This window comes from Eublepharis macularius, chromosome 1 (assembly GCF_028583425.1).
Source record: "Eublepharis macularius isolate TG4126 chromosome 1, MPM_Emac_v1.0, whole genome shotgun sequence".
Classification (NCBI taxonomy): domain Eukaryota; kingdom Metazoa; phylum Chordata; class Lepidosauria; order Squamata; family Eublepharidae; genus Eublepharis; species Eublepharis macularius.
The window spans coordinates 221,528,725-221,545,193 of record NC_072790.1 but is presented as its reverse complement, the minus strand read 5'-3'; the positions used below and the strand labels follow the sequence as shown (position 1 = coordinate 221,545,193).

At 45.4% G+C, this 16,469-nt stretch overlaps 1 protein-coding gene across 2 annotated transcripts in view; it reads left to right on the top strand.

The window, feature by feature from the left end:
* Nucleotides 1-4,908, top strand: part of ELP3 (elongator acetyltransferase complex subunit 3) — a 111,530-nt gene extending 106,622 nt beyond the window's left edge. The window contains exon 15 of one of the 2 annotated variants that reach the window (XM_054982037.1): nt 3,998-4,908. In XM_054982037.1, coding sequence (XP_054838012.1) covers nt 3,998-4,074 — 77 coding nt within the window. In that variant the 3' untranslated portion in view covers nt 4,075-4,908. The remainder of the gene's footprint in view (nt 1-3,997) is intronic. The other variant, XM_054981959.1, reaches the window with a different exon arrangement.
* The last annotated feature ends 11,561 nt before the right edge of the window (nt 4,909-16,469 follow it).

Here is a 16,469-nt window from a genome sequence, read left to right as displayed (position 1 = left end):
ATTGCTGAAGGCCTGTCCAGCTGCAGTTCCCTGGCTAGCAGCCCGGCCTCCCTGGCTGAGCTGATGGCTGAAGGTGGGTCCAGCTGCGGCTCCTTGGCTGGTTGCCCAGGGTTTCATGCCGAGTGCCTCCACTAGCCCCACCTGGAGTGGCTTGGTTTTTGGCAACTCCTGGGCCAGGCTACTATTTTCTAGCTGGGGCGTGGCTTTGGGTTGTTGGGGCTGCTGCTGCTTCTCCTCCTCAGGTAAGGCCTTTGGGTGGGTGACTGCTGGGCCCCCAATCTCTCTGCCCTTGCCCCCTTCCGCCTTGCTTAGTCCCCTTTCTTTTCCTAGGGGAGTGGGACTCGCTGGCCTCGCTCTGTCTCCCCCTGCCTCCTGAGGCCCCGGGCCTTTGCCCCTTGCCCCTGGCACTGGCAGGTTCTGGCCCCATTTGCCCATGGGAGGGGTTGGCCTGCTGTCCCCCAGCTGCCCCCTCTGCCTGCCAGTCAGACCGGTTGACCTGCTGTCAGCCGGCCGACCAGTTGACCTGCTGTCTGCTGGCTGACCAGTTGACCTGCTGGCTGCTGGCTGCCCCCTCTGTATGCCTGTCCGCCCAGTTGACCTGCTGTTCCCTCCTACCAAGTCTGGGGGCTGGGACCCAGACCCCGGACACCAAGGTTGTGTTTCCATGGGCAGAAGGATTTCTGTCCTTGATGTGTGACTTTCTCACCTCCCCTTTCCTGCTGCAGCCAAAAATTCCCCCCCTTAAAATGCTGTTTGGGAGAAGGGTCCCTGTCCCTTAGGGACAGCATTTCAGAGGGACAGAAATCCTTTCTGTCCATAGAAACACTCATTTGGATCTAAGCCCGCTGTCTGACTCACAGAAATACTAGAGTAAAATGCAACATCTTTTGTTCCTCACTTGTTCCCTAAGCTGTTGAAGGCAGCAGTTCAGCAGTTCCATTATACATGTGGAGGTGAGGAACTCTGCATTTGCAAAAGCGGCCCATTCTCTTCTTTTGGGCTAGGGGAATGTGTTGTTCATGAACCGGCAGGAAACGGGGAAGCATGTTCCGTCAGGGAAGAGAGCAGGAACCCCCTGCCACCCCCATCTCTGTCCCTCCTACAAACATTGGTGAGATGCTCTCTCAGTTATAAGCTTCTGCACTTATAACATCTGAGCAACTCAAGCCAGATAGAAATAACAGCTAAATCTCAGCTTTATGAAAAGAGCAGTTCCATCAGCCGCAAACTTTAAAGCCTCTGAATGATGATAGCCATTCCCAGTGTTATTACATCTCAAGGCAAGCTTAGTTTAAACTTTCGAGGAATTCTGTTTGCTTGGAAACTGTGGGGCTGCAATGCATAGATACTTTGCGTGATGAGTCAGGCCTTTGACGAGGGAGACCTGCATTCTGCCCTCCATTTAGCCATGATGCTCGCTGAGCGCTCTTGGGCCAATCACCATCTCTCACGCTAATCTAAGCGGGGTAAAATGGAGGAGCTCTCCATGTGCCCCTAAACTCTGTACAGGAGAAGTACAGGATAAAAATGTGGCCATGTATATGGGATCATGTTTATTTAAAGTTCATCAGAGGAGGCCCTTCTCTCAAAGTGCTTTTGCCTTGCAAGACAGAGATTGGTTGACTCCAAAAGATGAGAGGCTGTTTGGGGGTTGCCCCTTTGCTGTGGCATTCTCTCCCCAAAGAGGCCTACCAGGCTCCTTCTCTGGAAAGTAATAAAGACTAGATCATCGCTGGGGCTGTGGAGGATGCTGTTTTGGTTTTCGCTAATAATCTGCCTCACTGGTTGTCCATCTGCCTATGAAGGTATGGCTTTCTATACGAGCTCTGTGATGGGGTAGAAATCTTAAATGAATGTATTTCTGGTGACAGGCAAGGAAGCCCATTAGCTTTGTGCAATTTAGAGCTTGGCTAGCAGGGGTGGATGCAGCTGTTGTTGTTTTTCCCATAATGGTTCTGCCTCCCCGTAGGGTGCTAACAAAAAGCCGCTGTTCCTGTGCAGAGTGGGGTTTATCCAAGATTTGAGCTCCGCAGGATCTGATTAGGGAGCAGAGGCAGGGTGGGAGGGAACGAATGCGCCCTTATGAAGAACAATTGTCTTCCAAATCCTCTTCCAGCACAATGAGAAAATGGAATTGTGGTCGCAGAGCCCACTTGTACTTTGTGAAATGGAGGTCAAGGATGATTTGGAGATCAGTCAGCACTCTGGGGGCATCAGGGCTCTTCTGTGCTCAGTCATGATGTCTGCAGATGGGTCTCTCTTTCGTCTCATTTGATAACGTGAGGTCAAGCTGCGTTCAAGTCTCTGAGCTGGACGTGTGTCTCCGCAGTAAGAAACGAGTGCAGCTTTTCTGCCCTGTGTGTTGCAGTCTCTTTCCCTGGCTGAAAGCCTGGAATGCTAAGTGTATCTTAGGACAGTAATTGAGGAGGTGCTTCAGCTGATGGGGCTGAATGAAATCCAGAAGGTCCTCTCTCTTTTCTATGCAAATGGATGACTCTCTTAACCTACACATCCCTGAACGTCTTAGCTCATAGCTCAGTGGTAAGAATTCAACATTTTATGTGCATAAAGTCTACAGTTCAATCCCTGATTATCTCCAGTTGATCCAGAAGAGTTAGCTGTGTTCGTCTGTAGTCGCAAAATAGTAGAGTCCAGTAGCACTTTTAAGACTAACCAACTTTATTGTAGCATAAGCTTTCGAGAACCACAGTTCTCTTCGTCAGATAAGATGCATCTGACGAAGAGAACTATGGTTCTCGAAAGCTTATGCTACAGTAAAGTTGGTTAGTCTTAAAGGTGCTACTGGACTCTACTGTTCTCCAGTTGATGGCTCTCAGATGACAGGGCAAGGGTAAAAATTACTGCATTTGAAGCCTAGGAGAGCTGGAGTCACTCAGAGTAGACAGCTCTGAATTAGAGCGCCAGTTCTCAAGCTTTGAATTCTTACGTGATCATAAGAGTAGGTCCCTATTGCAGCTTCTAAAATTGACTACAAAATACCCTTTTGAGGACACTGTCCATGCTCAGAGACAAAATATTGGGAGATCTATAATGTGATTCTCCCAAGGCTTTTAAAATGATGTTATCAGCCCTTGATTCATCTTAAGGCCATGGGGGGGGGAGACAATTCTTTGACACGTGTCCATGTGGTCTTACTGATCAAAACATACTGTCAGGCTCCGCTGAAGACGCGTCAGAGCCTAGGAGGTGACTTGCCTTCCAGGATGACCTCGTCCAGGCTGGCTACCAGGTGTGCTTCAGAAATGGGGAAGGGGGGGTTACAGCACCCTCACACCCTCTTTCCCCTCTGAGTAGCCTGCCACCCTTGTGTCTCCCAGGAGGCTATTCGGCTCATCCTCCCCAGCGCCCCTGGACCGTCTGCCTTTTATAAGGCCATCCTGCTGGGATTCCCACCCCTCCCTCATGTTTTTTTTTCTTTTTAGGGCACCTGGGGAGGGTGATCAGTGAAACTGTACAAAGGGAATTTGGGAAATAACTGGCTGCCATTAATCTGTAACCCCTACCCTTTGTCCTTGGTTTGTGGAGCTGTGATACTACAGAATATTCACAGACATTCTTGCTGCGGAGAAAAATTGCTCACAGAAAAGGTTGAAGCTGCTGTGAGTCATGCAGAGTTGCTAACAGAAAACAAAGCTACTGTGAGTCACGCAGGGTTGGTTTGAGAGGGGAAACATGCCATAAAGAGGTTAAGGGATGGAATAATGTATGCATCAAGGGCAGGCAGGTAACGCAGAAGGAAAGGTGGGAAAGAACTTTCTTTGGTGGAGGTAGCAGGAGGGTCTGTGTGCTGCTTGAGGCAAATAGGTAAGAAAGGCTGAGGGAGCCAAATAAATTTAATCTTTGGAAGTAGGGAGTCAGTTTGGACTCTTGTACAAAACATCTCTTGGTAGACTTGATCTTTTTGGATCTTAATATCCCTTGTCAGTATATTCAATATATTCACTGTTAAATTTGTCGTCTTGTGTTTTGTTTGCAGGTGTGGGCACCAGGGATTACTACCGGAAGATTGGCTACGAGCTGGAAGGACCCTATATGGTGAAAAGACTGGAGTGATGGATTTAATCAGAAATGTTTTGAAGGCGTATCTTTGCACCATTAATCCTACGAAGCTGCGGTGCAGGGAAGAAATAATATCCTCCCACTGTGGGGAACAAACATTGGGCTCCAGCCAAGATCAACTGACTGCAAATAACTCTCTTCTGCCTGAGGTCCCCATAGGAGTCCCAAAATCTTTGCAGGGGCTCCCTTAAATGACCTGCCCTTCACCCTGAGCACAGCAGAGGCTGCTTGGCGTTTGCTAACCTCCCTTGTTCTGGTCGACAAAAACAAGGTTGCATTTGAATCCAGGCCCCATTATATTCAGGGTCTACCTGATCATGCAGTGAAATAGAGATCACTCTCCATGCCAGTTTGGCATCCAGTCTAAAGCTCCCATATTGTTGCTCTGTTGCACCAGCCTACTTGTTTTCTAATGAGAGATCCTATTTTAATTTAGGGTTTGGGGGTGGGAGGGAGGGCACAACACCCGACTTCTATACGCAAGGTCCTTGAAAAGGGCTAGAACCTTTTTCTTCAGATATTTAACAACTTGCCCTGTGCAAGCATGTAGGTTAGCCAATTTTTTTCTGCTGAGAACTTGGAGAGGGGGGGGGGGAGATTACCTTTTGAAGTTATTTATACCCAGCAGGCATCCTTCCAAGAAAGGATTTTTTGCTCAGTTTCTTGCCAGGCTTCTCTGCTCCAGATTGTGAGGAATCCTGGCAGTGTTGCTTTTTCTGCAATGTGGGAACTGTAGAGAGTGTTATAATAAAGGAGTGTGTTAGAATTGAGTACTTTCGCTTGTTTGTTAAGAAGCTGCAGATCAAAATCCGGGTGCCAGATATTAGCCATGTTCTCCTGCAGCAGAGGAGAATCCGCTTGATTTGGAATTTTCTTTCCTATACTGAGCAGAAACCAACGAAGTGAACATCAGTTGTAAACATTTCTATTAAACAGAACTTCACATTTACAGGTATTATCCCGTATTCTCTGCCAAGAACTTTTTTTAAAAACAAAACAAACAGTGCAATCCCAAACAGAGTTACTCCAGTCTAAGCCCATTGAAATCAGTGGCCTTAGACTGGATAATTATTCTTAGGATTGCACTGAAAACAACATTGCCACTCCTGGGTGAATTAACTTGAGTGTGCATTTGAAGAAATTTGTGAGTACAGTCTTGTGCAGAATGGTTTTGTTGTCAGAGGTGAAGGCTTCTCTGAGGTCTTCATGCAGGCAACTAAAATGAAGGGTGAACACAGAGACAGGCTTTTGAAATAGGTATCCTGTCCCGTGTAGACCTGCTTGTGACAATAAAGCATGGTTTTCACAATCCTCTTGGGATTAGCATCTTATAAAACGCAGCACTGGGATCTCAGTGGCAGAGGTAAGAACTTCACTGCCTTCTGTATGCCAAGCACAGTGATTCTCTCCTATTTTCTTGGGGATGCTTTCCACCATGTGTTTTGGAGATGCCGAAGCCCTTGTGAATGCTGCTTCTCTATCAAGTTCCTTTCTTAAATGTATGGTGGAATGTGTTAAGACATCTGTCTGTCTCCAAGAAAGTTGCTGCTATGCTGACAATCTGTGGCTTAGCAGAACCAAGGATTTCCACAGAAGAGATTGAGTGCCAAACCACATTTCCCTTGCACAAGCAAACAGAAGCTTGGGCGTACAGCACTGGAAGCAAATGGTACAGTACCTTGTTGCTTTGCTTCCAGTCCCTGGCATCTCCAGCTTTAAAAGACTAGAAGGATCATGGCCTGACTCGCTCTAAAGCAGCCTCATATGTATTTTGCCAAGTGTTATTCCTCTATCTGTGTCGGGCCTGGCTAGGGGATTTTCTCAGACTCTCCACTTCATCCAACACAGAGGTATGAGTTAAAAGCATCTTTATTCAGTTAAAACTCCCTAGAAGTGCACTGATACATAAGAGATTGCCCAGAATGCTGAAATACAGTCCTCCCCGAGAGGTTATACTCTCTCCCAGTCCAAACAAGTCAGTTGGATGTTGGCAAAAGTTCTGCAAGAGATGCCCAGCCGAAGTTCCCACACAGCTGCACTGATAAGGTCTCTTAGCAAAGCATAGGCATAGTGAAGAAAGCTACACTTCAGGAAGAAATCCCATCCCCCCCGCCCCAGTAGACATGCATTCACAGCCATGGCAGACAGGCTGGCTTGCCTGCCTGCCTATCTGCTGGAAAATGCCCTGCACCAAAGCCATCTTTTCCATTTTCACAGGGCATGGTAAATAATAGTTTTTAGCAGCCTCCATAGATCCTTACAGTAATTGGCTTGTCTCTAGAAGACTGATCTCTTCTAAATCACCAATTGCACATTTGTCATGGTCCCCTCACATTTCTCTTCAGAGCAGCCCCATTGTGACTCTTTGTGTTTGTCTCCCAACAAAGGGGAAAGCTTTTGCCTGAACAAAAACGAACACAGAGGTCTTGACCCATTTGCCATCAGGAAGGCAACAGAAAGGAAAAGTGTCCTTCGCCACAAAATGTCAAGGTTGCTGTCGGGGCCCAAGCACTGGAGCATGGCAGCTCATTTTAGTGGGGGTCAAAGGTGACATTTCTTTCACTGCAGCCCTGGCTCACTCTTGATTGATTCTAATGTGTGGCAAAACAAAACAAAAAGTACTTCTTAGCACTGTTGCCAGAGTAAACACCCTTTTGTTTTCCTGAAAGTGGGCCATGGGGAGGAGAGGCCCCATTACTGAAGAAGGTGCTTAGGGTACTTTGACATGGAGCTTTGCCAGGTACTAAGTTGCATTGATTCAGTGTGCTACATGGCTGTAATTCACATGCACCCTCTCACTTTAGTGGGTCCAGAACAGAGTGTCTCAAAGAGCAGTCTCGAAATATTCTTGAGGTCCTTTGGAAAGTCTTTGTCCCTCATCGGAGCCAGGGATGCTGAAGGAACAGGGATGTCATGTGATTAAATCCAGATTAATTTTTGTGTCTAGTTGCTCCAGCTTTACAGCTGGGAATGAATGTACCCCAAAATGCACTGCCACCAAAAAGCCCAAGATAAGGCAGAATGGAAATTTTAAATAATCTTTTTTTAAAAATCTGTAGCTGCTAGTAGTCATGCAGATGACCATAGCAGTATAGATCGGGATAGTCAGAAGGTCACTTGGGAGTGACCAGTCACCATCTCAGCAATGTAAAAGTAGCTCTCACCCTTTCTGCAGTGCTGCTGTAATCACTTTCTTACCTTCTCTTTAAAGCTACCACAGCAGCTTCTCAGGAAAGAAGGGAGCTTTGACTCACAAAAGCTTACACCCTGAAAATCTTGTTGGTCTCTAAGGTGCCACTGGACTCAAAAAGCCTGCTGTTCTGTTGCAGACCAACATGACTACCCCACCTAAAGCTTCTCCCTGCTTTCTCTTTCATGCAAAGGAGAAGGGAGCACATGTATACATGCACCATGGCTCTGGAAGGGAAAACCATAGCACCAGTATCCTTTCCTACTCATCTCTCCCCCTCCTCCTTCATGCACACGTGAACCCTGGCTCTGGACAGGAACAGAGCATTCTCTATCGACTCTCCCCCTACATCAAAGCTGCTATTTGCTTCTTCCAGGGGAAACAGAGAGAACTATATTTTCCCAAGGAAGGCAACTTACAGTTTCGGTTGGATGTGGTTTGCTTTGGGAAAACAGCAGAAGAAAGGCTTCCTCACCCAAGCACTGCAGATCTGCTCTGAAATGCTGTAATTTTTTTATACAGGCAGCCATTTTTTGAAAGCCTGTTCCCACAGAGCCACCATTTTTTGACTGGTACTTCCAAGGCTTTTGAAAAAATGAAGTGGCTCCCAGACACACAGTCTGCCTTACCCCTGGTGTAGATTATATTATGTAGAACTCTGAGATAGAAAGTTACAACTCGGTCAGGTTCCAGTCTCCTCAGCACCAAAAAGGAGAGCATATGCTTGAGTATGGTGTAGTGGTTAGAGTGTCAGACTAGGATCTAGGAGATCCAGGTTCGATTCCCTGCTCTCTCCTATGGAAGCTCACAGGATGACCTTGAGCCCATCACATTCTCTCAAGCTAAGTTGCCTCACAGAGTTGTGAGGATACGCTGGAAGAGAGGAGAATGATGTAAGCCGCTTTGGGTCATCATTGGGGAGAAATGGGATATAAATGACACAAAATAAATAACAGAACCACTAGATTGTAATGGACACAAAAAATGGTGCAAGGCTCAGCTTAGCCGTTAGAATAGACAGTTTATATATTACTACAGATGATCCTTGGCCAACAAAAATACAGCAGTTTGGGTCACTGATTTGTGTCTCTCGGCTTTTATGGCAGAAGATACAGCAAGGAATCCAAAAGCATTATTTCTAACACCAGACTGAAGATTCTGGTCAAGAACATGGCAGTATATTTAGGAAGACTTGGCTGTAAAGGTGAGTGGAATGCTTAACCCTACATGGTTCCTTAGTTCATGACATAAAGCAGAATGAGTCTTGGCTTTGTCATATCCATTCAGTGTTTGGCATGAAACACTGATTTAAACAACAACAATGGGCTTATATACTGCTCTTCTAGACAGATTAGTGCCTCACCCAGAGCAGTAAACAATTTAGTATTATTATCCCCACAATACAGCTGGGGAGCTGGGGCTGAGAGGAGTGCCTTACCAAGGCCACCTACTGAGGTCATGGCAGTAGTGGGATTCGAACCAGTAGAATGTTGATTTGCAGCTGAACCAGTTAACCACTGTGCTACAGCAAGATACAATTTGTACCTTGTAGAAAAGACGCCAAATGGGCTCACTGGGTAAAACTTAGCATTACATGAAATTCTTTCATAGCATGCTTTATTGCTAACTCTAAATAACACTGTGGTTGTTGGGGGTTTTCCGGGCTGTATTGCCGTGGTCTTGGCATTGTAGTTCCTGACGTTTCGCCAGCAGCTGTGGCTGGCATCTTCAGAGGTGTAGCACCAAAAGACAGAGATCTCTCAGTGTCACAGTGTGGAAAAGATGTAGGTCATTTGTATCTACTCAGGAGGGGTGGGGTTGAGCTGAGTCATTCTGTAAGAGTTTCCCAGGGTGTGGAATGCTGTCTCAGCTGTGACACTGAGAGATCTCTGTCTTTTGGTGCTACACCTCTGAAGATGCCAGCCACAGCTGCTGGCGAAACGTCAGGAACTACAATGCCAAGACCACGGCAATACAGCCCGGAAAACCCCCAACAACCATCGTTCTCCGGCCGTGAAAGCCTTCGACAATACATCTAAATAACACTATCTTGCACTTTTTTGTGAGAAGGCTTTCCCCCTCTTCATCAGACCCTGTCTTCATAACCTGAACTTATATGGCACCCTTATACCAATGGTCCATCTAGCCCAGTATGGATCCAGTAGAGTACTTCCATGGGGGGGGGGGTGACTTTTGCTGATTCCTTCCTTCCACTGTAGACTTCTGATTTCCCTCTCATGTTGCTCCTGGAGGGGGTCCCTGCCCCCCAGGACCAGCATTTCAGGGGCCAATGTGAGCCGTAGTAGGAGGGGAGAAATAAGGAAGTCCTACTCTGATGACATCTCGCAAGTGGAATTGACATTTGGGTCGAAGTCATGGGACCACTCTAATTGGCAGTGGCCTTCCAGGATCTCAGAAAGTTTCTTCCATCTCCCACTACCCGCTGCCTGATAACTGGAGATACAAAGTACAATAAACCCCTGAAGTACACAGTCATCACTAATAAACGGCAATTCATATATTTAAAGTGTCAATGTGCTCGATGACATAAATTCAAACATACAAATATATAACTACATTTCATATTCATCAGAGTTCAATGGTGGTAAGAAAAATACAAAGAATACAAAAGTTCATTCATTCAATGAATACAGTTAAAGTGCTTGGGAAAAGTCCATAACAGCGCAAAGTTTCACAGCAATAATGTAGACTTCAAATTGGTAAATGCCTTCTCATAAGTAATTCACACTGCCTATGGGTTTCGCCGGCATGTAAGGAGTCCAGTCCCGTTTTGCACAAAAAGGCTTCTTCCCAGGCAAAACATGACAAGCATTACAAGCAGTATCATTCCACCATTTCAATTTCTTCTGGACCATCTAGCGTCCAGAAGACGACGCTAGATCGTCCAGAAGAAACTGAATTACTTATGAGGAGGCATTTACCAATTTGAAGTCTTCATTATTGCTGCGAAACTTTGCGCTGTTATGGACTTTTTTCAAGCACTTTAACTGTATTCATTGAATGAATGAACTTTTGTATCCTTTGTATTTGTCTTGCCACCATTGAACTCTGATGAATATGAAATGTCGTTATATATTTGTATGTTTGAATTTACGTCATTGAGCACATTAGCGCTTTAAATATATGCATTATCGTTTATTAGTGGTGACTGTATACTTCAGGGGTTTATTGTACTTTGTAGTTCACTTTGTGCCCCTGGAGCAGCTCTTTTTGCTTTGATAACTGGAGATGCCAGGGACTGAAGCTGGGACCTGCATGCAAAGCAGGTGTTCTGCCACTGAGGTATAGCCCCTTGTCCTTTGATTCTCTTTCATTCACTTGTAGAATATTGTCCTGGAACAAGTCTTAATGCCCCAGGTATTTTCGAGTGCTGTTATAATCAATCTTTGTTGTTGCTGAAACTGCCCCTTTTACACCCTCATCTGTTTTGCTACCTTCCTTCCAATAGCTGAATGCATTTTTCATTCTTTAGCTAGTTTTGAGATAAGCCAATCTAGAGTCATGTTAGTACATCTTCACTTTCTTAAAAGAAGTTCTGAAATGAATTTTTAAATGTGGTTGTATTGTGCTTTTGATTGTATTTTTATGCAAATCACCTTTACAGCACACTCCTATGCATATTCACTCAAAAGCATTGTGTTCAATGGGATTCACTGCCTAAGTATGCATAGGACTGTGGCCTTGTGTGATATGCAATTGGATTGCATTTTAATAATGGGCAACTTGATTTTTACTGAAAGGAGGGCACTGGGGAGAGGGGGGGCACTACTTTCGGTGCCTTAAAAGTTTTTCTTGGACATGGGAGTTCGGAAAAAAAGACCAATGTTTGAATGCAGTCTTGGCATAAATTTCCAATTATCTTTCCTCTATTTATCACAATTAAAGTTTGAAAGTGTAGCCACAGCCATAGGCTGTGTGTGTGTTTGAGTGTGTGTGTGTGTGTTGATTCTGGGAAGGTGCAGAAAAAGAGCATAACTCTGGACAGAATTCATGTTTCTGAGACAGCAGCGGGCTAAATGGAGCCTCAACATTCTGTGGTAGTGCAGCTTTAAATAACACAGTCTGGAGAGCAAACAACAAAGCCAGTTACCTTGCTCAGAGGCTTTCAAGGAGTATCTTGCTGGACTGCCTGGACCTTTAATTTGTTCCACCTATTAATTCTAATTTTGTGCAGAGTATACAAGACAAACCAATTCCAAACCTAAATTACAGACTTGAGGCTATTCAGTTGCAGAATCTTTTAGCTCAGACTTCTGGACTTGGTTGAAACTTGGCCTTGGCTACATGAACTGTGCCCCCCACCCATTAAACCATTAATTTCTTCCAGTGGTGTCTGTGAACTACAGGACCTGCTTCTGCCTGGCCACATAATAAGCAGCCTCAATAGGAAGCAGAGGGTCCCAGCAGAGAAAGGGGGAAATTAGAATGAACACATTCCAACCCAATAATACTCCACTTTCCAAAACAGAAGCGCTGATTGGCTGGAACAGATCGGCCCTAGAGCAAAAAGAAGGGGGCCTGCGGTATTGTTTCAGAGTACCACACACCAAGTTTTATGGAAAGCTGTAGGGGAGAGGCATTTTTTTCCTAGTGATGCATCATTTGCCTCAGAGGCCCAAGGAAGAGATGGTCTTCACTGAGAGCCAAGCTACAAGTGACGCCTTACACAGGTTGGACACTTGTCAGCTTCCCTCAAGTTTTGATGGGAAATGTAGGCGTCCTGGTTTTACAGCTTGGCTCTCCATTACAGCTGCAAGATGCCTACATTTCCCATCAAAACTTGAGGGAAGCTGACAAGTGTCCAACCTGTGTCAGGAGTCATTTGTAGCTTAGCTCTGAGCCCCCCTCTTGCATAAACTCTCTCTACTGTGTTCCTTTGCAGATAGCAAAGCCATCTGTACCTAAAGCAAAGGAGAGGTAGCCATCCTCACACAGCAGATTCTGGGCCCTTTTAAAAAGGAAAGAGCAAACTGATGTGTGGGGACACTAATCAGGGAGAGATGGATGCCGAGTGACCTTATGCGAGAAGCCAGTTCTCCCCTACCAAACAACAAACCCTCAATATGCAATCCCTAGAAAGATACCATTCTGCCTCTGGTAAAGATTGGCAAGCCTACCCTGGGCTCAGTTCATAACACACGTGTAGCTGCCTCCAACTGAGTCAGATCATTGCTCCCTCAAGGTCAGTACAGTCTACTCTGAATGGCAATGGCTGTCCACAGTCTCAAGCATTGTTGCTTTGCATTGGAAGAAGCCCAGTTTATAGAAGATGCTGTGCAAATGCAACAGGTAAGCTCCTGCATCTCAGTTTTTACCTAGGTAGCTGCCAAAATCTGCCACTCAGGATGGGTTCAGGGCACTCCCACTCTCATGGAACTTCTCTCGAGGTTTTTTCATTTCTATGGCAGGATCGGAGTAGGTCTGTTAGAGATAGAACGTTTTGGAGGTCTTTCATTCATAGGGTTGCCATAGGTCGGAAACGACTTGACGGCACATAACACACACACACACACACACACACACACACACACACACACATGGCACCACATCCTTGTAAGATCCAAGAAGATGGTGGTCAGGAAAAGAACCAAAAGTAGCTTCTACTACTGGACTGCAAATTTTTGGTGAACACTTTCGGGATAGGGGGGCGCAGAGTTGTAAGGACTTGAAATATTATCTGAAAGACTGTTCCCTTCCTCATGAGGCAGCTGCTTTGGTCTCTTTTTAAAAAGAAGGATACTGCTTTATACTGGATACATGATCTGGCTGATCGGAGATCATATTGGATTGCATTGGATTTCTGCTGGTTTTAAATCTTTGCAAATTTGCATTTATATAACCTATTACACTGTTTATTGCAATGTCCTTGAAATTGACTACACACTGAAGCAGATTACACACAGTGAAAAAGGCAGATGAGAAATGTAAATAAATAAATAAGTCAATATAATAATGCCGTGGCTCCAGGTAGCCAGTCAAATTACATAACAATGCCAGAAAGCCAAACTGAAAAGCTCGAGCAAGATTTCCTGCTGTCACTCTGAATGGGAAAACATTTTCCCCACATTTCACAGCCTCTCCCCCAAATTATTACTGAAGGTGGGGACATCTTGCAAGAACAGGAATTGTATTTCTGGCAAACAAAGCTAAGAAATACATAGGAAGCTTACCACTGCCTTGTGGTTGACTGTGATTGTTGCTCCTTCTTGTCTGAATAAGAGCAAATTACTCCTGAAAGTATGCCTAAAATCTACCTTACCCTCTTTCATTTGTATGAGTTCGCCCTTGCCTAAATGTTTGGCATGATGTTATAAATCAACATGTATAGTTTGGTCACTCTTAGAGATAATGCACTTTATTTAAAAAACAGTATTTTTTGGATTCAGATATCAGAATCTGATAAATATTGGTATTCCCAATAATCAGGTCCAAAAATACCAGTATAGTATTCGGATCAGAGTTTTATTTGTACTACAATCTGGGAGACTCGGGTTTGAATCCCCACACTCTGCTGTGAAAGTTTTCTGGGTGACCTTGGGCCAATTACATCATTTCAGTCTAACTTACCTCATGAAGTTGCTGTGAGGATAAAATAGAGGAGAGAAAATTGACGTAAGCTGCTTTGGGTCCCACCCCCAAGGAGAACCATGGGGTAAAAATGAAGTAAGTAAATTGTCTTCCCTCATCAACACCCCCGTATGGTCATCCACTGGCCGGCCAGCTGACAAAGGCAGGTTTCCTCATGAGGTCAGGAAATGGGGTTGCACCACCTTGTTCCTTCTCCTGCCCTAAGAACAGCAACAGATTCCATCTACCTCTTCCCTTGCCTTTTTCCTTGGCCCTCACAGGAACCTGCTTTTTTTTTAAGGTTCCCCTTTCCCACCTTCCTGGGTTTCCCCCAATCCCCATGCAGCATCCCTGAGTGGCCCTTCTCCCAGCGTATCGAGTGGGAAGTCTGAGTAGTGCCTACAGTCTCCTGGCCCCTCCCATCTCAGCCCAGTAGGGGTAGGGGGTGTTTGCTCAGGGTGTGTCTGGTTTGCTCCTGCTGCTAAAGCTTATTTGGCAGCTCTCTCAGAGGCCTGGACCCTATGTTCATCCCCCCCCACCACACACACACACCGGGCTGCCAAAGGCCTCCTGGGGCCTGGCCAAGATTGAACTACCTTTGCTACTGCAGGAGGCAGGTGAGTTGGCTGTGCACAGGGTTGCCAGGTCCAGGTTGGGGCATTCCTCGAGATTTGGGGGGTGGAGCCTGGAGAGTGCAGGGTTTGGGGAGGGGAGGGGCTTCAGAATGGTATAATGCTATGGAGTTCTCTCTTCACAGAAGCCATTTTCTCCAGGGGAGCTGATCTCTGTGGCCTGGAGATCAGTGGTAATTTTGGGAGATCTCCAGCCAACAGCTGGAGACTGCAAAACAACAAAGGGCTGATACGGGTAAGGTAACAAACAAAGACAACGTCCCCGTATAACAAACTATGAAGTGTTTGTAACCATACTTCAAACAATTGTTTGAAGTATGGTTACAAACACTTAACAGCTGGAGACTGGCAACCCTAGCTGTGCAGCTGGAGAGTGTTGCCTGGGGCAGAGCACGGGCATCAGCAGCCACCACTCCAACGAGGATGGCAGCCTGGATCTTTGTGGTGTCAACGGAGGAGGAAGTGCAGGGCCTGGGAAAGGTGCCTACAGTTGCAGTGCGGGTGGGGGTGGGACGGAAAGAAGGATGCCGTTGCCAGACACAAATAAATAGAGGCCTTTCCCTGACATTTCCTCCTCAGACTGGAATTTAGAGGTTTGTTGTCTCTAAATAGGTAGGTTCCCTTTGGCCACTATTGATGGGCCTCTCCTCCGAGAACCCGTACAGCACTAGTTGGAATAGTTTGTGTATCTTGCTGCTCTCGTGCCCTTTGAAATCACCACATCACCAGTTTGCGAGTCACCCTTTTAAACTGTCCTGAGTGATATTGGGTCCAGGAGACAGTTCTCTCCTGTGAACATCTCTGTCAATCACTGGAACGCCCCTGCTCAGACGGCATATGAAATCTGGCAAGGATAGAGCGGAAGGATGTGTTCTGCCTAAGTGGCTCAGAAGAACTGCGGAATCTTTATTTGTTCAGGTGGTTAATTCAAACATTATCTAACAGAACAAAGATGTTAGACACTATTACCCTGACTCTCACCTGCAGCATTCTCCTTGCATAATCACATGAGGGGAAAGATGTAAATTTGTTCTTGTCAATCAAAACGTCAACACAAAGGTTTGTTCAAATCCTTAAGAAGAATCCGGATAATTAGGAAAGGTTTGATTCAGCCAAATCATTCCAACCCAGCGAGGAATTGCTTTTTGTCAGCGGAAGTGATGATCGGTCTATGGAAGTAGTTGAGGATGCTGCTGGAACTCTTATCTCAAGGTGGCAGGTGCTAGCAAAATTATCTTTTAATGAAGTCAGTTCACCTCACAATCCTAGGTCGACTGTGTGTTACATTTTTTTGTGAGTGTTCCTGCAAATTAACTCTTAAATCCACCATTTGGTACTACAAGCAGGGATTAGGTTTGTTTTTTTGTTTTGCTTTTGTTGTTTTTTAAAATTTGCATCCAGTTTTGAAAATAGCAAAAAGCCATTATTTCAGTGAGCTGCAATACAGAACCATGCATATATTTATTAAACAGAATTTTAAGGTGATAGATGAAAAGGCAAATTAGCTTGCTGAGAAGCTTAGTAAGGGCAGTGTCTTGTTGGCCCTGTAGCTGAAGCTTAATTAACACAATTAAGTATATTCAGCCATCAAATTACATTGATGGTGGTGGAGAAATTCAGAGTTGTGAGTCTGGTTAACAACTGGGCAGCAGCAATAAGCATGTTAGCTCCTACCCCACCCCCGCAGAACCACCTCTGACAGGGAAATCCTAAGCAGAGTCACTCCAGTCTAAACCCATTGAAATCAATGGGCTTAGACTGGAGCAACTCTACTTGGGATTTTACTATAAGTTCATTGTAGATCAGCAAGCAGAAGGAGCAATCTACCTGGAAGTAGACCCTTGGAATTTCAGAGCAGTACCTTTGAAAAATGCACAACTATGCTTACCTCAGTCCAGATTTTATCTATCACTCCCCACAAAGGCAGTTTTTCCCGCATCCCATAACTTACTTTGTTCATTTCCCTATTTAAAAAAAGA